The sequence below is a fragment of the Priapulus caudatus genome, unplaced genomic scaffold (assembly GCF_000485595.1).
Source record: "Priapulus caudatus unplaced genomic scaffold, Priapulus_caudatus-5.0.1 Scaffold245, whole genome shotgun sequence".
In the NCBI taxonomy this organism is placed as follows: domain Eukaryota; kingdom Metazoa; phylum Priapulida; class Priapulimorpha; order Priapulimorphida; family Priapulidae; genus Priapulus; species Priapulus caudatus.
Genome location: NW_014577306.1, coordinates 1 through 21,559, shown reverse-complemented (window position 1 = coordinate 21,559; position 21,559 = coordinate 1). Strand labels below are relative to the sequence as shown.

The 21,559-nt window shown below is 44.2% G+C and overlaps 1 protein-coding gene and 1 long non-coding RNA gene across 2 annotated transcripts in view; both read right to left on the bottom strand.

The window, feature by feature from the left end:
• Positions 1 to 19,125, bottom strand: part of LOC106807961 (ubiquitin carboxyl-terminal hydrolase 10-like) — a 26,762-nt gene extending 7,637 nt beyond the window's left edge. The window contains 14 exon segments of the mRNA XM_014810487.1: positions 5,415 to 5,480; positions 5,872 to 6,016; positions 6,548 to 6,640; positions 7,056 to 7,181; positions 7,853 to 8,010; positions 8,661 to 8,754; positions 9,028 to 9,131; positions 9,336 to 9,379; positions 14,092 to 14,201; positions 14,625 to 14,647; positions 14,650 to 14,715; positions 15,561 to 16,877; positions 17,708 to 17,750; positions 18,992 to 19,125. Coding sequence (XP_014665973.1) covers positions 5,415 to 5,480; positions 5,872 to 6,016; positions 6,548 to 6,640; positions 7,056 to 7,181; positions 7,853 to 8,010; positions 8,661 to 8,754; positions 9,028 to 9,131; positions 9,336 to 9,379; positions 14,092 to 14,201; positions 14,625 to 14,647; positions 14,650 to 14,715; positions 15,561 to 16,877; positions 17,708 to 17,750; positions 18,992 to 19,102 — 2,500 coding nt within the window. The 5' untranslated portion in view covers positions 19,103 to 19,125.
• LOC106807967 lies at positions 3,886 to 5,035 on the bottom strand. The gene is made up of 3 exons (XR_001393733.1): positions 5,005 to 5,035; positions 4,431 to 4,522; positions 3,886 to 4,014 (listed from the first exon to the last, which is right to left on the bottom strand). It is a non-coding gene; the product is annotated as an uncharacterized LOC106807967 (long non-coding RNA).
• Positions 19,126 to 21,559: the final 2,434 nt, after the last annotated feature.

Below are 21,559 nucleotides of genomic sequence, written 5' to 3'. Positions count from 1 at the left end.
GACCCCACGACACGCACCCACGCACCCGCACCCACGCACGCACGCACGCACGCACGCACGCGACGCACCGCACGCACGCACGCACCAGGGTTTAAGCTAGACATTTTGTTAGCAATTTGGCTAATTGGTCTGAAAAATATTTAGCCAAATTAGGTTGCCTTTTATAAGCAGGTGCTTCATTCTATAGGTATCTACAGTTTCAATGTAAATGCATCATATAGAAACAAGTCAATTCGTGCCCCATAAAAAATTTCAAGCCCAAAGCTGGAAAATAACCAGGTGTAACTAGACATTTGCTTAGCAATTTGGCTTTAATTTGTCTGAAAAATAATTTAGCCAAATTAGGTTGCCTTTAGAAGCAGGTGTTCCATTTCTATAGGTATCTAAGTTTCAATGTAAATGTAATTCAACATAGAACAAGTCAGATTCTGCATTAAATTTCATAGCAAAAGCTGAAAATTAATTAAAATAGGCGTGAAATTGCCGTCTCCTTCTCCTACAGTAAACTTTACGTTAGTTTATTCAAACTTCAAGCACTCTGGTAAGCAGCACAGCCTTCTACACAGCGTTTTGAAGAAGTATTACAAGTAATTTGTTATATATAATTTCACCACCAGCCTTGAGAACGTTTTGCTAAGTTACAACCTCACCAGCCGAAAAAGCTTGTATTTTCTCTGCATTTCTCTCGTATCTTGGCTTTTCCGACTTGTCTACAGCAAGTTCGTAAAAATGAAACAAAAAACCCGTTGCACCAACCAGAATATTACAGGATACGAGACAACATTACCCACAACCTGCGGATGCCCAGATTGCTAAACGTTTTAAGGCACTTGATGCTAATTTATTATTCCAGCCTTCCAATACCAAGTATTTTTGCCAGAGTAATGGTGGGTGGCTTACACCACCCGCCTTCAGATCCTCACAACCCTAAATACTTCAAACATACTTCAAGTGTATGATATATTTGCATTATTAAACGCATTCGTCAAAGTCACAAAATGCCATCCACTGCACACCTAAAATAACAAACATTCCTCAGCTCTGAATGCCATCGGAACACACACACCTTAAGCCGGCCGCACACCAGCGATTTCGCGTCTGGAAATATCACACGTGTTGATATTTCTCCACGTGCTGGCACATTCCACAGCGTGTGCTGTGTGCCTGTGTCAAGTTCCACACCGCTTATGTAACCGACAATAAGCAGCAGGTCAAGCGAGATCACGTGATCTTAACTTGCGGTTGCAAGCCGCGGTTGACCACTGCCGTACACGCACGTACACGCAGATACACGCACGTACACGGCGCGTATAGCGCACGTACACGCTGGTACACGCACATGCACGCGGGTACACGCACGTACATCCGGCGCTAACACGCACGTGCACTGCCAGGTTACACGCCACGGTACACGCAGGTACACGCACGTACACGCACGTACACGCGGATACACGCACTACACGCGGATACACGCACGTACACGGCTCGGCGTACACGCACGCTGCACGCGTACTGCCACTTGTACGGCGTGTACCCGCCGCGCGCTCTCGGGGTGTTGTGTGCGGGGCGCGTGCACTAGTGCGTGTACCGGCCGTGCACGGTGCGTGTACCCGCGTTAGTGCCGTGTTACTTATCTTGTGTACGGCTTATCTCGTGTACAGGCGCTGTACGTGCGTGTATCCGCGATCGTACGTGCGTGCTACCCGCGTTCGGCGTCGTACCGCCCGTGTACCCGCGTGTACGGGAGCATCTGCGTGTACGTTAAGTGTACCCGCTGTACCCGCGTGTACGTGCGTGTATCTCCGTTTACCCGCGTGTACGTGCGTGTACCCGCGGTGTATCCGCCGTGTAACGTGCGTGCACCCGCCCACCGTCGTGTACGTGCGTGTACGCGCGCGCACTGTGCCGTTCACCCGCCCGTGTATCTGCTGTGTACGTGCGTGTATCGCGTGCTACGGCGTGTACCCGGTGTACGTGCTGCTACGTACGGTATCCGCGTGTACGAATGCGGTACGTGCGTTACCTGCGTGTACGTGCGTGACCCGCATGTACCGTGCGGTACACCGCGTCACCCGTGCGTGTACCGCGTGTACGGCGTATACCCGCAGAGTACGTGCGTATGCTTGCTGTACGTGCTGCTACCGCCAGTGCCAACCCCCCGCTGCACCGCCAATGTTAATCACGTGACTTGCCTCGTCGCACCTGGTCTCCTCGCGCTAGTTGCTCAGGTTACATAGAGCCGGGTGGTGGCAACCTTGCACACTCAGGCCCACACCGCCACCACGCTGTGCCGGTCGAATGCTGGCACGACGGTGGGGAAGGACACAATAGTCAAACACGTGTGATCACTTTTCCCCCGACACGCCAGTACCAGGGAAATGCGCTGTGTGGGTCCGATTGCACCTGCTCCAGCACACGGGGCGGTGTAGCTTTTGCTGCCTGGCGCCATGCCGAGGGGCACGCAGGGTGCGACTCCGCCTGTGGCGGTGAGGCAGCAAGAACGATGTCTACCCCGTGCGGTGCCGCGGCAGGCGGAGGCGTTTTGAAGCGGACGCTGGCCGTAGTGCCCACGCCGCAGGGGCGTGACGCGCTGGGCGCTTACAGCCACACGACCACAGGCCCGCAGCTGACCGGCTTGGGCGCTGATGGGATGCCGCCCCTCGTGTGGCACTGGTATTCGGATTGCCCTACCGCGTGATCTTCTTAAAACCTTTTGCAACCCGCCGCTCTTGTCATTAGGACAAGCACTTGAGTGAGGCATGAGGACAGGTGGCAACTCTCCAGCATCATTCCTGCGCCGACGCCTCCACCTGCCAGACAAGCGTCCGGCAGCATCAACTTACTAACACGATGGAATCTTTTCTAAGCCAATCATATCCACCAAAATAATCCAACAGCAATCCGACTAATGGCAATTCCCATTTTTGCCAAAAAATTGCCGTGGCTCAAAAGTATGTCGGCTGGCGTGCTATAAAATAAGACGTTCAATATGGGAGCATAGCAGTAACAACTATACCCAATTTCAAACATGTGGGTCAAACGGTTCCTGAGTTATCGTTGACCGTAGCCAAATGTTGACGGAAGGACGGACGGACGGACGGACGGACGGACGGACGTACGACGGACGACGACCAATGGCAATAGCTCATCTTGATATCAAGGTGAGCTAAAAATTATGAAGGTTGAAAAGCATGAAAATCGAGACTTACTCCAAGCCGTCTTCGTCGACGCCGTGATCGTGTGTGATTCACGTACTGTGATTGGACTGCGCATGCGGATTTGGCGATCTTAAAATTTGGTGCAAGTTTCCGATGAATGCCGAAGTTTCTTCGGGCACATAACATACTTAACTTAGAAAATTGCCTCCAAGTCACTTTACGATCGAAAAATCGTGTTATAACGTAGCTGAATGTATTCGCGACATCCAGAAGGGGCCCCAGCTCGATTCGCGTGAGAATACGTGGCACGGTTTCGGAGGAGATATGGAAAACGACACTTCGGCTCTTTCTACTATTATATTATAGATTAATGGAGAAAGTACGTATTTAACCACAGCAGTCTGTGCAAACTTAGAATTGTGCAAACTTGTGTTACAACTTACATATATACTAATTATGAGAAACTCCATTATTCGTGCTATTCAATGCTGCCATGAGGCAACATGCAGCTCTTGGAAATTCTGAATTTGCTGCGTATTAATTCAATATATATATACATCTAGGTTTGTGATATTAATAATAACGTCATTTCATGATAAACCTACGCAATTAACCTGCAAGCAAAAGTTTTGACTTTGTTTAAGCGCCTTTGTCAAGCTTGGATTCTCACTTACGACACGGATTTTGAATTTCAGGGATTTATTATAAACTAAAATATTAGCTACACAGATAGGTGCTATACTTACAAGCTGTCAATTATTGGTGTGGAGCTTGGTCCACGAGTCAACGCAGGAAATATAGGCAGGCTCTTCAGCAGGTGATAGAATGGTGGGCATGCTAGAAGAGACTGTAACGTCTGTACACAGAATGTTAAGAAATAACAACAGTCGCAGTACTGACTAGTGACTACAATCACAAAGGAATGCGAATTGCTCAAAATGTTAAATTGCTATAAGTAAGTAAAGTAGGAAAATCGCCACGCAACTTCACACTTATAGACGAAACGTCACTTTAAATATTGACAAATTGACAAATTGACAAAAACAATAAACCCTGATCAATTTAATTTCAAATAAATAATCCTAAAGACATCTATGAATCAGTGGGCTGGACTATCTCTATAAGACTTTAATCCACTGCTTCTACCCCAAGTGAATTCATGGAGCTTATCACCATGATGCAATTGAACCACAGTCAACAATGAACAATAAACAGATAAATCTGAAAAAGGAAATCCTATATGCTGGAACAACGTGGTCTTTTTAAGGATACAGAATTGATGTAGCACCAGTTGGCCCTGTTCAGCATTCCCCTCGGGTGAAGGGCGACTGTCTTATGGATGATCTTAATCCGCGAGAGATGCTCTGTGTATTCAAACAATACCTATTCATCATCAGTACGTAATGGGAATTCCACGTATACAAACTGCCAAATCACACGTGCACGTACGCACACAAAGACATTCACACACACGCCACAGAAACTTTTACGTTACCCACAATGCTCGTCACCTGACAGGTTCAATGATAGGGTAGACTAACTTTTCTCTTTTCAGATGCAAACCCATGCAGAAAATAAACCCTCCTAATTTGCCAAAATACTGTACATATATTCGAAAATTATTTTTAACACTACTTTACTACAATATTTTACTATTACCTCAAAATATTGTCCAAACTCATCCAGCTATAACCAACTAGCAAAGATTTCAGAGCCTTTGTGAGCCTTCGCCCCTACATACAACTCACACACAAACAACTTTTGCTTTCGTAAAAAAAAACCCAGACTGCCAAGCATCTAGCAGGGATGAGAGGGGAGGAGGGAGGGAGCGAGATCGATGGCCTACCTCCAAGCGACATCGCTCTGTGGTCCTCTGACGACTAGCTGGGGATGAGGGAGAGGAAGAAGGGAGGGAGATCGAGGGCCTACTTCCAATTTGGCTAATTTGGTCTGAAAATATTTAGCCAAATTAGGTTGCCTTTTATAAGCAGGTGTTCATTCTATAGGTATCTAAGTTTCAATGTAAATGAATCATATAGAACAAGTCAATTCTGCATAAAAATTTCAAGCAAAGTGAAAATTAATTAAAATAGGGTGAATGCCGTCTCCTTCTCTACATAACTGACATTAGTTTATTCAACTTCAAGCACTCTGTAGCAGCACAGCTTCTACACAGCTGTTTTGAAAAGTATTACAAGTAATTTGTTATATATTATTTGACCACCAGCTTGAGAACGTTTCTAAGTTACAACTCACCAGCAAAAAGCTTGTATTTTCTCTGATTTTCTCGTATCTTGGCTTTTCCGACTTGCGACAGAAGTTCTAAAATGAACCAAAAAACCCGTTTGCACCAACCAGAATATTACAGGATACGAGACAACATTGACCCCACACCTGGGATGCCAGATTGTAAACGTTTTAGGCACTGATGCTTAATTTTTATTCCAGCTTCTCAATACCAAGTATTTTTGCCAAGTAATGGTTGGGTGGCTTACACCACCCCCTTCAGATCTCACAACCCTAAAATACTTCAAACATACTTCAAGTTATATAAATTTGCTATTTTAAACGATTCCGTCAAAGTCACCAAAATGCATCCACTGCACACCTAAAATAACAAACATTCCTCGAGCTCTGAATGCCCATCGAACACCACAACCTTAAGAGTTCGATTCCACGCAGACTACCCGCCGTTTAACAAAAAGCCGACTACCTTTGCCGATCTCCAGATCGATGCCGTAGTCGATCTTCTTTAGAACCTTTTGGCACCCGCCGCTCTTGTCATAGACGAAGCACTTGAGGTGGAGGATGAGGACAGGTGGCAACTGCTCCAGCATCATCCTGCGCGACGCCTCCACCTGCCAGACAAGCGTCGGAGCATTCATTACTTACTACACACGATGGAATTCTCTTCTAGCAATCATATCACTAATCATCAGCAGACTCTTCCTCCTCTCATCATATCCTTACATACTAGCATAATCCTTCTCCTTTTTCTTTCTTCCTTTTCATTGCGTATCTGCACACTAACATACGCCTCCTCTTCTTTCTTCCATCACATCCTGACAAGACCCTGCCAGACAAGCGTCAGGACCGATCCTCCTCCTACTTCCATCTTCACATCATTATGCACTAGTATATATATCCTTTCTCTTTCATAACATCCCCCAACACTACCACTCTCCTTCTTCTCCCTTTTCTTCCTCCCCTGCCTCCACTTTTTCCTCCACAGTACCAACATGCTTCTCTTCCCATCACATCTGTGCACTGTGGAATCACCTTTCTTCTATTGCGCCTCTCACTGCAGAAGTTGAGTTATATGAAATGTTCATATACCATACTGAGGGTATGCTATATAATAAATATAATACATCAATAACTATCGTTACCTCAACTTTGGTTTTGGCACAGGTAAAACCGGACAAAGCTTCACTTTTGACAAGGCCGTCCAATGCATCCTTCAACGTGTGCACTTTTTCCGACTGTACAGTGGTAACAAAACAACTCGATTACCAACGCGAAAACGCCACATTACACTAGAGAGACCGATACGACAAGAGATCACTTCCGATTTCTGCTAACTACACTTATTCGGGCTTTGTTTCTCTACACGGAATTCCCACAGGGCATGGCAATATCGATGCAGACACGCACACGATCAATGCATACTGCAATGAGACAATATATGAAGCTTCTCATAATTGCCGCCCTCCAGGCAGGCTTTGTCAGTAACATCGTAGCTCTACGATAATATCTAGTACTATTACGACACGCAGAAAAAGTTACTGCTAAGACAAATAATACGACTAAAACGTCACACACTCATTTGGACTCTCACAACAGCCCCCAGGAGTCTACTCATCTCGACATGGATTATCCATCACACTGAAAACTGACCTGTATGTCCAGCTGCAGAGTAAAGAAGGGCTGCAGGGTGGCCGAGCCTCTCCCGCCAACAGTATGCAGCTCCGAGCGCATCTGCCCTCCGAAGATTTCGGAAATCGGCGTTTTGGCAAGATTGGCCTGAATACCCAGAATGGTTAGAGTTGATCGCTGGACAATTGCACTTCATATAAATTAACTGGTAAAAATAAATCAGACTTCTTTACTGCACTTATCACCATTACAACGGCTAGAATAATTTTAGTCGCAAATCCACATATCGATAATCCATTCCTCCTCCCAAATGATATCTAATAACATTTTTTTTGCATGCAATTTATAAACTCTCAGCATTCTAGGAAAAATATATTAAATCACGCAATTTTTGATTGAAGTATATTAATTGAAGTAAATCGCACTTCAATTTTCAAGGCAGAACATAAATCGCCATTCCACATCTGTCAAGATTATGTAAATTCCACCAATTGATACTAACAAGGTAGGTTTGTAATAGTAGTAGTAGTAGGTTTGTACATATAAGGCAAAACATATGCCATGCCCAGGAGATTTTACCCAAATGTAATCTTTGTGCCTCTTTTTGCACAATCAGCGATTAGTGAGTATACTCTTGCATAGAGCAAATCTGAATGCCTCTCATGCACGACAAAAATATGCTTAATTTCAAAGAATTTTCGCAGACTTTTAAGCACTGGAAAATGACATTTTAAAATGACAGCTCTTTCCAGCTCTTCCAGAACCTGTACGAATTGCGATTATGCCGAGCTATATCTGCCGAGTGAGACTATGCTTACGCTTGATCGGGTGACACTGCTTTTGTTTTTCGGTCCGACACGCTTCCACTCATCCTCGTCCCCCTCTTCCTGAGAACCAGGCTCTTCTCCCTCTACCTGAATGGCATCCAGGGACGCCGCCAAGTCTCCATTCGATAAGCCATTCGGTTTGGCTTCATCTGAAGAGCAGGATTACATCGCCTTTAAACATACACACAAGCACTATGCACGCACGCACGCACGCACGCACGCACACACACACACACAGTAATATGCAAGCTAGCATAAGTGAAGCTTCTCAAATTTCATCATCATATCGAATGGCTTATCTGCCCCAGCAAGGTAGGTAACCACACTCTGCTCGGATGTTGTTACTAGGTCAGGAAAGCTAAACTAGTTTACACGTAACGCGTTTTTCACATGTGCGCTCCCAAAAAATAGCCAACCTTGCAGCACTTCGATGCCAAGCATATTTTAAAACATTCTATGAAAATAATGATTTGCTAGACTGCTGCCTGACAATCGTGCAGATTGGTTAATCACTGCACAATCGTTGAAACATATACTCAATGTTACCCCGCTGCAGTATACCCACCCAAAAACTTATAAATAATATGTAAAAGCATATCGTCTGCAGAACCCCAGGATTTGTACGCCTAGGGCGACACAGGTTTTACGGAAAGGTCCATTTTCCATGCCCACATGATTTTTCCCCACCTCTACAGTTTTCTCAACGGATTTGAATGATTTGGAAAATTGATAATTTTCGAAAGTGACCGCGGATCCCATCTCTGTAACATGTAAAAACGTGATCGGCTGTGTTCTCTACCTTGTCCTGCATAGAGATTCAAAGCTGCGAGCATCTCCTCGTGAAGCCCATTCAGGATGCAGCCGAGGAACTCCTCAGCATCCTCCTGCCGACCCTGCATGCAGTAACATGACACGTCAAACTATGGGCGACGGCGAAGACGGTAATCCCCCGCATGTAAAGCAAGTACTCTAAATCTCCCCATCTAGCAATGCCATCAAAGTACGTTTATCACGTTTACATAATCTTTTATGATTAATTAATATGTTACGACGTATTATTTTAAATATTAATATTTCATGTTTATATCTCCCTGGTGTTGTCTGTACATAAAGATTATACGAGTACGACAAATATTACGTTTTTCCTAAATTTCTGTTGACCTCACCTTAGCGCACAGTTCCGACTTTATCAAGCCAAGCATTTTGTACATGTAGGACGGTTCAAAAGAAGAGCCTGGATTCAAGTCCTGCTGCCTTTTCCCCTTAATGCCTAAATATTAATAGAAATGACATCATAAAAAACGCCTATTTACGGATACATTTACAACAAGAGAAGTAGAATGTACAAGACATGAACACAGGTTTCTGAGGAAACTACTGACAGTCAAATCTGACCCCATCAACTATAGTGAGAGAATCAAAATTCTGCATAGTATTGATAAAAACCCACAGTTTTCTCTTTGATTCAATTTACCTGTTCTCACGGTCATCTGGTGAAATGCGCTGACAAATTCAACACTGCAACAAGACAACGATGGTTACACTTAAACACAGCACCCACATTGAACCTCTGTAATTTATACTTACTAGCTGTTACCCGTCCTCCAGACGGGTTCGAGTGGGGTCTGACTTGAGGATGGCGGTTTAACCATTTATCTCCGACTTTTATTTTCAAGAGGATGTATTTACAGTAAACGAAAAATACTGATATTTAGACTTGAGTCATATACCAATATTTGTTTAAAAAAAATTGTAAAAAATCTAAATATATATAAAATCTGAAATTTTACCTTAAAATGACATGCAATTTTTCAAAAAAAGGGAAAGGGGTGATTTCATAGCACAATTTCACTTATTTAGATATTTTTGAAAATATCATTCTGGTTAGAAGCATCAATAATAAGTAAAATTCTTAAAAAAAGCAAAATGCATTTAGTAGTTTTGAAGATATATTTTCTTGAAAGTCTGTGGACGGCGGCGGGCAGGGTTACACCTCCCGTTGTCAAATATTTGCACACATGCGCGCATACACACATCACACGCGCGCGCACGCACATACGGGCATGTGCACGCACAATCACACGCACACCCACGCACACACATACCACATTTACACACACACATACACGCACACGCGCACGCACGCACGCACACACACACGCACACGCGCACGCACGCACGCACACACACACATACATACACAGGGGTAGAAATGAACTTTTGAACAAGGGAGTCCAACGCCCTGCCCTCAAAAAAGAGGGAGTCCGCAGCAAAATAAGGGAGTCCGCAATCTGAAGTTCAAAACTAAAGAAATTAGCAATAACGCGTGTGCTTATTTGGAAAATTCATGCAGTTGCACGTGTGCCAAATTGTCTTTGGACATTTGCTGAAAACATACGGCAATTCTGCGAGGCCGTGCTCAGGAACGAACTAGTTAGTATAGCAGAATTTTCAGGGAGTCACACGAACTCCTGCATATGTCAAATCAGGGAGTCCGACAGAAAATCAGGGAGTATTTGACTCCGGACTCCCGTTAATTCAGGATTTAATTTTGCACCTGCATACATACATACACACGCCGGCACCACGACACCACTTTTTTTTTTTTTTTTTTGCTTTTTTCGATTTGTTTTTGCTCCCCCCCACGCCACACACTACTCATACTGACATTTACACACCGATCGGCTGCCGCACACACATAACTGCACCACGCACACTGCATACATATCCTGACTCAGGTGAGAGATTTTTCCCGCGGATCTGCGGAATCGGGTGGATTTGAGTGTCCAGGGGTCGCATTTTGTGAAACGTCACAAATCGTTGAGAAATTGGCGGGGGGGTAGAATGTATAAATATTTGATATTATACCTTACAACAGTACCTGACAGCCGAAGTAACAACGGCTGGTTAATCAGAAAGCGCAGCGTGTACCGGCGCCTGTCCCGTGCGTCGTGTACGCGAGTCATGGCTAGGAGGCGGTGTCGATATGTATTGCGGCTATTGATTGCGTTTACATGTCTATTGGTGCGTATAGTCATGTCAACTATTGAAATACCCGGAAGCAAATTGCGTACAGTAAGGTTTAATATAGTTGGAAGTTGTTCTGATTGACCGTTCCTTAAACTGTCAATGTATTGCAATAATCGCCAAAATCGAGACACGGGAACTGGCTAATTACATAAATCCCAAATTGGCCGGCCGTCGTAGGGCGACCTGAGTTAGCCTTTAGGCTCCTGGTAGCTAACTGGACAAGACTAGCCTCAAACTTGATTAAATGTAGGCCATTTTGGATTTATGCTAAATAGCCATTGCATTCCCGTGGTCCGATTTTGGCCGAGTTTTACATATGAAGTTAGAGGGTCAATCAAAACTTCCAACATTTAAACCCTCTGATTGAGCATTTGTTTCCAGGTAGGCCGAAAAAATTTTTCATTATATTGACTGACTAACAAAGTGAGCCATGTGAGCATGTTTATTGACTGCGTTGAGGAAGTGGGGGCGCCTCGGAGGTGGAGACGAAATGAAACAAGAACTGGTAATGGTCTCCTCTTTCCTATATCGTTTTATTCTTTCAGGGGTTGATAATTTATGAAGTCTGTAGTTATAAATTATTATGATTCGATTTATATACTACTTATAATTATTAAGGTCCTTAACGATTAGAAATGTCTTGGTCATTATGAACCGCGCTGATTCGCTATCAACGCACATTGTTCAAGATCAGGATGTTACAAAAACGGACTCTCCCTCATTATGCTGGGCGGACTCTATTCTATCCCCTGTAGTAGTGTTACAGTATTGACATGCACTGTGGTGATATGTGTTATTGAGAAATGCTGGATGTACATCAGATTATTATACCAGAAATCAAGTAATCATGGTTAGGATGAAAGTGTTTCATAATGACACTGTATGCTCACCACAAAGGCACCACAAATGAGTGAGTGAGAAGTAAGTCAGTGTTTAAATCTGAGGCAACCATCGACAGTCATTATAGAAACGAAGAGTAATATACTATGGAGAACTCCCCATTATAGTACTCTTGATAAATTATATGTGTAATTTTGTATGTGAAAATCAAATGTTTGAGATGTGTAAAGTCCTGAGATTGTGGCGAGTGATGGCGTTTACACCTAAATGATCGCCATTTAACGTTTTTATAATATTCAGATTTAAGGCACTGCCTACAAAAGCGGAGCTCGCGATGTGTTACGTGTAGATGATGAGAGGATACGCTTATTCCACCTAGCTGCTTATATACACTGTGACAATGGTGTTTCCCTGTCCATAACACACTTTTGTTAGAAGTTAAAGGACTCACAATGTGCATCCAAACGCTAATTTCTACAGTACTAGAGACTAGCAAATACTTCGTGCATGAATAATCAAACACTACTTAATGACAATAAACTCTAGCTCCTCCAATTTCACTGCGCTTGTCTTATAAAAGGTATTTTGAAAATACCTCCAATGTTGTTTGAAATTCTCCCGATGTTGTTGACAGTTTCCCCAATCTCCAAGCAGCCGTGCAGCGTGGGCGGCGGTACAGGCGGTACGGCGGCAGCAAAGATAGAAACATGTGACGTCACCAAACCTGAAGTCGATGTTATGTTGTTTGAAACAAGTTAGCGTTGGCGCCTGATTACTGATTTCGCACGCTCTTTCTTGTTGGAACGCGCAGTCAAATGGGAGGAACTAGAGTTTATTTTGTCATATAGGTAGTGTGATTATGCATGCACAAAGTAGTTGCTAGTTCTAGTACTGGAGAAATTTCAGCGTTTGGATGCGCATTGTGAGGCTTTAATTGGTTGCATGGAAGTTGTTACTTCGTATGAGTTTTTCTAGGCGGTAGCACACGGTTGCCATCTGTATATCGCTAATAATTTATAAACCAAAATGAATCACAATTTGTGACGGTAGATGCGCTATACCGCTTCGATGGCGTTCGAATAAATAGGTATGCTGCGTTCCGACATGTTTTGTAAAACTTTACTCTAATATAGACGTTTTATCTGAGGGTGGAGAGGAAATACCAATTTGTCATTAAAGATATTGTCATTGAAATCTTGTAAACGAACCAGACGAGTGTGACACACAGGACTTGTTATCTGCGTGTCTATAACATAAGATGCTATATAATTGCCAAAACCTGCCTAATTTGCATAATTTTTTTTTAAATATCAAAACCCCTGGCCCTTATTCATTCACATACCAAAAATGAGCAAAATCCGTTGAACTGAACTGACTAATGGCAATTCTCATTTTTTGCCAAAAAATTGCCGGTGGATCCAAATAGGACGTTCAATATGGGAGCATAGCAGTAACAACTATACCCAATTTCAAACATGTGGGTCAAACGGTTTCCTGAGTTATCGTTGACCGTAGCCAAATGTTGACGGAAGGACGGACGGAGACGGACGGACGACGGACGTACGTACGACGGACGACGACCAATGGCAATAGCTCAATCTTGATATCAAGGTGAGCTAAAAATTATGAGGTTGAAAAAAGACATGAAAATCGAGACTTTACTCCAAGCCGTCTTCGTCGACGGCCGTGATCGTGTTGTGATTCACGTACTGTGATTGGACCGGCATGCGGATTTGGCGATCTTAAAATTTGGTGCAAGTTTCCGATGAATGCGAAGTTTCTTCGAGCACATAACATACTTAACTTAGAAAATTGCCTCCAAGTCACTTTACGATCGAAAAATCCGTGTTATAACGTAGCTGAATGTATTCGCGACATCCAGAAGGGGCCCCAGCTCGATTCGCGTGAGAATACGTGGCACGGTTTCGGAGGAGATATGGAAAACGACACTTCGGCTCTTTCTACCTATTATATTTATAGATTAATGGAGAAAGTACGTATTTAACCACAGCAGTCTGTGCAAATTAGAATTGTGCAAACTTGTGTTACAACTTACATATATACTAATTATGAAGAAACTCCATTATTCGTGCTATTGAATGCTGGCCATGAGGCAACATGCAGCTCTTGGAAATTCTGAATTTGCTGCGTATTAATTCAATATATATATACATCTAGGTTGTTAATATTAATAATAACGTCATTTCATGATAAACCTACGCAATTAACCTGCAAGCAAAAGTTTTGACTTGTTTAAGCGCCTTTGTCAGCTTGGATTCTCACTTACGACACGGATTTTGAATTTCATGATTTATTATAAACTAAAATATTAGCTACACAGATAGGTGCTATATACTTACAAGCTGTCAATTATTGGTGTGGAGCTTGGTCCACGAGTCAACGCAGGAAATATAGGCAGGCTCTTCAGCAGGTGATAGAATGGTGGGCATGCTAGAAGAGACTGTAACGTCTGTACACAGATGTTAAGAAATAACAACAGTCGCAGTACTGACTAGTGACTACAATCACAAAGGAATGCGAATTGCTCAAAATGTTAAATTGCTATAAGTATATAGTAAGTAAGTAGGAAAATCGCCACGCAACTTCACACTTATAGACGAAACGTCACTTTAAATATTGACAAATTGACAAATTGACAAAAAACAATAAACCCTGATCAATTTAATTTCAAATAAATAAATCCTAAAGACATCTATGAATCAGTGGGCTGGACTATCTCTATAAGACTTTAATCCACTGCTTCTACCCAAGTGAAATTCATGGAGCTTATCACCATGATGGCAATTGAACCACAGTCAACAATGAACAGTAAACAGATAAATCTGAAAAGGAAATCCTATATGCTGGAACAACGTGGTCTTTTTAAGGATACAGAATTGATGTAGCACCAGTTGGCCTGTTCAGCATTCCCCTCGGGTGAAGGGCGACTGTCTTATGGATGATCTTAATCCGCGAGAGATGCTCTGTGTAATTCAAACAATACCTATTCATCATCAGTACGTAATGGGAATTCCACGTATACAAACTGCCAAATCACACGTGCACGTACGCCACACAAAGACATTCACACACACGCCACAGAAACTTTTACGTTACCCACAATGCTCGTCACCTGACAGGTTCAATGATAGGGTAGACTAACTTTTCTCTTTTCAGATGCAACCCATGCAGAAAATAAACCCTCCTAATTTGCCAAAATACTGTACATATATTCGAAAAATTATTTTTAACACTACTTTACTACAATATTTTATATTACCTCAAAATATTGTCCAAACTCATCCAGCTATAACCAACTAGCAAAGATTTCAGAGCCTTTTGAGAGCCTTCGCCCCTACATACAACTCACCACACAAACAACTTTTGCTTTCGTAAAAAAAAAACCCAGACTGCCAAGCATCTAGCAGGGATGAGAGGGGAGGAGGGAGGGAGCGAGATCGATGGCCTACCTCCAAGCGACATCGCTCTGTGGTCCTCTGACGACTAGCTGGGGATGAGGGAGAGGAAGAAGGGAGGGAGATCGAGGGCCTACTTCCGAGCGGCAGCGTGTCTAGCGGGTATGAGAGGGAGGGAGGGAGGGAGGGAGCGAGATCGAGGGCCTACCTCCAAGCGGCAGCGTGTCTAGCGGGTATGAGAGGGAGGGAGGGAGGGAGGGAGCGAGATCGAGGGCCTACCTCCAAGCGGCAGCGTGTCTAGCGGGTATGAGAGGGAGGGAGGGAGGGAGCGAGATCGAGGGCCTACCTCCAAGCGGCAGCGTGTCTAGCGGGTATGAGAGGGAGGGAGGGAGGGAGCGAGATCGAGGGCCTACCTCCAAGCGACATCGCTCCGTGGTCCTCCGACGGTTTCACAACGACGACGACGTCGTCAGCAGCCTCCGAGCCAGCCTGCGACCCACGCCGCGGCGCACGACCCGCCATGCTCTCAGCAGCCGCCGCCTCTAGCTGTTCGCTCTCCAACGGCACGTACACCATCTTCGCGTTGTCATTCCTGAACAAACTCGCCCACGACGACGGCTTCAGCTTCGGCTTGGCTTCCTCCGTGGCCGCGGCGACGGCGGGCGCTTTCTCGTCACGCACGTCGCCGGCTTCCTTCTTCTCGCCGGCTGCCCTCTCCTCCTCGTCCGGCGACACCTCGCTTCTGCTGGCACGAGGATCGCTGCTTTGGCAGCCGCTTGGCATCGCCGCGTCCCGTTCGATCGATCGGTCGTCGCCGTCGGAATTTCCGATGCGCGTGGCGGACGGTTGCTCGCCCGCAGGAACGCTCGCTGTTGTCATGGCTACGTGTTCGCCTGCAGGAACGCTTGCGGTTGCCACGGCGACGAGCTCGCCCGCCGGAGCGCTCGCGGGCGTCGCGGGGACGGGCTGGCCCGCCGGAACGCTAGCGGTTGCCGCGGCGATCGGCTCGCCTGCTGGAGCGTTTCCGATCGCGGTGGCGACGGGCGCGAGTTCGGGATTGGGCGACTGATCGCAAGCGCCCGCGAACGCGCGACCACCGCCGCCGCCGTGCGCAGCGAGGTTGTACGGCGCAACGGGTTCACCACCGACCGCCTGCATGCCGCCGCCCAGCGACTGACCGTAGTGCACCATCGCAGGGGGCGGCAGCATGCTCAGAGCACTGTTGGCCATCTCCCGCGGCATCAGACCGCCGACGCGAACCATGGCGTGCCGAGGCAGCACCGGATGCAGCAGCGGCGGCGGCGCGCCCGGGGGGAGACCGTGCACGGGTACGAGGGGCGGCGGCGGCACGGCGGGCAGCACCACGCCGCACATCCCGCCGTCCGGCGGCATCTGAAACGGAATGCCCCTCACCTGGATCACCATCTGAGCCGTTATCGGCACCGCCACCGTGGCCATCTTCGCGTCGGCCGCGCCCGGCCGGTAGTTGTGAGCGGCGGCGGCATGGTGGTCGGACGCAGGCACTAGCGGCATGTGACGATGGTGTGCGACGACGGGAGGCGACTGGTGCATGACCATCGCGTCGGTCCTGTTGTCAACCACCTGGTCGTGAGGAGCAGATGCATAGTGATGGTCGACGCCGACTGCTCCGCCGGCTGCGGGGTAACCATAGTGACATGCCGCCGCAGCCTCTTCGAAGCTAGCGGGGCCACCATTCACGAGTCCTGCAGCTGAAAACGTGTAAAAGGCCTTTAGATTACAAAAATGACAAATTTGCAGATGGGGTTACAGGGCATGAAATTCAGATTTTTTTTTGCACCAGCCACGAGTGCCCCAGCCATGAACCCTAACCCTAACCCTCACAAATTGTTTTTTTTTTTAATAACATTGTTTCACTGACTCTTGACTGTCCAAAAAATGTTGTAGTGTCTATTTCAAATTTGTGAAATGTTGATAAATTATGGTGTGATATCCTTCAGGTAAAACAGTAATGTAGGCTATTTTTTCATTAATGCTATAAATAAAAACGTAGGTACTCGCTAACACGGCTGAAAACACCGGCTCGAAGGGCCGGTGTTTTGCCAATGTTGCTGGCCCTCCAAATAATTTGCCGGGATATATGCCAGTGGGCCGATGCTAATTTCGCGCCCTGGGGTCAACACTAGCAATGTGCTGCAGTCTCTTCAGAGATACTGACACCGCATATCGAAATATGAGCAAAATACTTTCAAATGTGAAAGCCAAAAATAAATATTTGCAAATGTCGAGCACAACTATTCAATAAAATGTGTATTGTAATCGGTTACCTGTGCCGATTTAGAAGTAACGTGTAATCTAAATTTTTAACGAATTCTAAGACTTAAGGGCTTTTGTAATAAAATGCATCATAAATTAGTGTCATTAATAACAATGCAATCATAAATTAGCAGAGCCACCCTCACTCAGAGAAAGAAATGTACGCAGCAGGTAAATCAATAATGACCCAAGCAAGGACTATATATATATATATATATATATATATATATATATATATATATATGCAGAAAGGATCCAGCCTTACCTTCTGCCTGCAAGCGTGAGAGATCGGTTTTGTCCCATGGAAACTGCAATAAGACGTACATAACATCAGACAACACAATTGAACCACGTGGACACAGTCATATGAATATATCAGTCACTGTTCCCACATCAACCTCACATGCTCAACAGTGTTTGAAATAAGGGCTATCCGTTTGTCCTCACTTGTCCATTTCCACTGAGGACAAGTAGACCTGTCCAGTAGCTTGTCCGCCGGACAAGCAACTTTTTATAGCAAATTTTCATCATTTTCTATCATCGCTGGCCGCCGCCATTTTTGCATTCCGTTTCGTATTTTCGCTTCGTCTTTTAGATACAACTCGACGAAATTCATCACTTCCGGTCGTATTGGCGCCCTTCCCAGAGCTAATAAAACGAGGTATTTGTGTAATTTTACATCTTTATTGTGTGGTTAGAATAAATATAGACTTTTATTTTATTTAATCCACTTTGCAATGCCAATGGTGCCCAGGATTGCTTTATTTATACTAGACTACAAGACTACCAGATTTACTATATTTCTATTTTCTATGTTATTAATCAGGCCAAGCAAAAATTTTGCAGGACAAGCAAAAATATCTTGTAGCTTGTCCGTCGGACAATCACATTTTTTTCCCTTATTTTGAACACAGCTCAATGTCATTCGCTGTGATGCAGCTTATGGAATTGTGTCTGGACTCTCTATGATAAATGAGAAAGCACAGACGTTTTTTTTTCTTAAACACTGATATTAACAAGGTAAACAAGAAATGCTTCAAATTATTATAATATAATAATGGAGTACAGTTAGTCAAAGGTTTAGAGGGTTCTCTGTATGCCATGTATCAACAATCTACAATCTACACAGTGCTATGCATACATTAAACTATATTATTATTATAATATAGTAAAATGTATGCATAGCACTGTGTAGTCTATATACTGACAAACGTTTCCATTTAGAACATTGATTGGCTTATATTACAGGTGAATTATAAGGTGACAATTAAATATAGACATGTTATATGGGTGTAACGATACACTAGGATCAGGATATAATAAATATCTCAATACGCATGTTACGATACACGATAGATATTTGTGACACTGAGAGTAAACTATAAAATAAAATAAATTTAACTTAAATAGAAATACATTTACTTCATTTAAAATTAGTTTATCGTACCTTATTTACTGTTTAACATGCGTATCGTTTGTATTGCGATATGGAGGCTGCGTATTGATTACTGTATCGTTGGCTACTGTATCACGATTCACAGATACATACCTTTACTTTTCGTTGGGACAAATGTTTCGGCTTCAGTAAGACTTTGATAACATTGCAGTCCTCGTCAGCCAGGCCCCGAAAGTCAAGATATTCTAAACCCTGAAAACCCATCAATGATTCAAATCACGACATAACCTCAGATTTGTGACATTATTACGCTTGACTTATAATTGTAATTGGTGCGGATTGTCAGAAAACTCCACATAAATACGTAACGTAATCTTTGATGTACCGTACTGTAACACTAACAGTCTTCGAAATGAGTCTGAAAACCCAGTCAGTCCTGGGGCCCATTGTCAGAAACAAAATTAGTCTTAACAATAACAAACTTTTTCTCATAGACCATTGGCATTAAAGGGACAGTAGCCTCTAGGATTTTACTGCATACAACTGTACTTACTGTATAACAAATCGTCTATACCCACAAAGGAGCGGTGTCGATTGATGTACGGGCCATTGATCGTTTCATGTCTATGGCGCGATAGTCCGGTCAAAATATGAAATACCCGGAACAAATTGCGACAGAAGGTTATATAGTTGGAAGTTGTTGATTGGACCCTCCTAAACTTCATGTATGCAAAATCGGCCAAAATCGGACCACGGGAAACTGGCTAATTAGCATAAATCCAAAATGGCCACCGTCGTAAGGGCGACCTGAGTTAGCCTTTAGCTCCTGTACTATCTAGGACAAACTAGCCTCAAACTTGAAAATGGTGGCCATTTTGGATTTATGCTAAATAGCCATGATTTCCCGTGGTCCGATTTTGGCCGATTTTACATATGAAGTTTAGGAGGGTCCAATCAACAACTTCCAACAATAAAACCCTCTGTTGCAATTTGTTCCAGGTAGGCCAAAAATGTTCATATATTGACTGGACTACAAAGTGATGCCATGTGGAGCATGTTTATGACTGCGTAGGAGTGGCGGGCGCCTGGGAGGGGAGAACGAAAGTAAAACAAAACTGGTAGCTCCCTCTTCCTATCGTTTTATCCTTTCAGGGGTTGATAATTATGAAGGTCTGTAATTATAAATTATTATGATTGATTATTATATACTTATAATTATTAAGGTCTTAACGATTGAAATGTCTGTCATTATGAACCGCTGATCCTATCAACGCACATTGTTCAGATCAGGATAGTTACAAAACGGACTCCCTCATTATGCTGCGGTCTCCTATTTCTATCCCTGGTATAGTGTACAGTATTTGACATGGCACTGTGTGATATGTGTTTATTGAGAAATGCTGGATGTACAAGAAATACCAGAAATCAAGTAAGTCAGGTTTAGGAAATGAAAGTGTCAATGACACTGTAGCTCACCACAAATGCCCGACGCCATATCGACATCTCATTGAACCCATGACTTGCCCGAACTCCAGCGTTGTACTCTTTACACCGTAACGGCCAATGGCCGAACCCGGTTTGACCCACATGTTTAGAATTGGGGGTATAGTTTGTTACTAGCTATGGCTGCCAATGTTGAACGTCCTAAAAATGCAAAACTTATCGCGAGCCCCAAACGCGAATATGTTTTTGGCAGGAAAGACATCAAATTGGCCGCGCAACTTAGCTCCAGCTTCAGGTTCAGGACGGATGTTTGTGGCTCATTTTTGGGTATGTGAATGAATTAATGGGCGCCGTAGGGGTTTTGATGATATTTAAAAAAAAAAATCTATGCAAATTAGGCAGCCGGTTTTTGGCAATTATAGTACGCATGCTTACTGTGTATAAGAGCGACGCAGATAACAGTTCTGTGGTGGTCAGCAGGGAGAACTCAGGTCTGGGTTCGTTTTGACAAGATTTTCATTGGGACAATCGATCTTTAATGCAGATGATATTGGTACTGTTTCTCTCCACCCTGCCGATAAAACGTCTTATTATGGTAAATGTTTTACAAAACATGTCGGGGAACGCAGCTACCTATTTAGTTTCGAATGCCAATCTGAAGGCGGGTGAATAGCGGCATCGTACTGTCACAAATTGTGTGATTCATTTTGGTTTAATAGTAATATAAAATTATTAATGCTGGCGATAGTACAGATGGCAAACCGTGTGCTAAAAGACTATAATGCCGGGGTGTGCGGGGAGCCTAGAATAAACTCATCATGAAGTAAACACTTCGCATGCAACGCAATTAACGTCTGTAAGCAAAAATTGTGTTTGCGATCAGGGAAACACCATTGTCACGTGGTATACGAGTTAGCAGCTACGTGGAATATCGAGCGTATGCCTCTCAATCCGTTTCGGTACACGTTACACATGCGGCGAGCGTCCGGGCTTATGTAGGGAGCGAGTGGTGCCTAAAATCTGAATATTATAAAGAACGTTAAACTGGCCGATCATTTAGGTGTAAACGCGGCATCCCACTTCCGGGCCCACGATGCTCAGAGCTTTCAGCATCTCAAAACATGTGATTATTTTCACGAACAAAATTTAGCAGCATATAATTATCAAGATGTATACTAATGGGAGTGTCTCACCATATATACTCTTCGTCTATAATTAACTCGATGGTTGCCTCAATTAAACTGACTTACTTCTGCACTCACTGCATGCTTGTGTGCC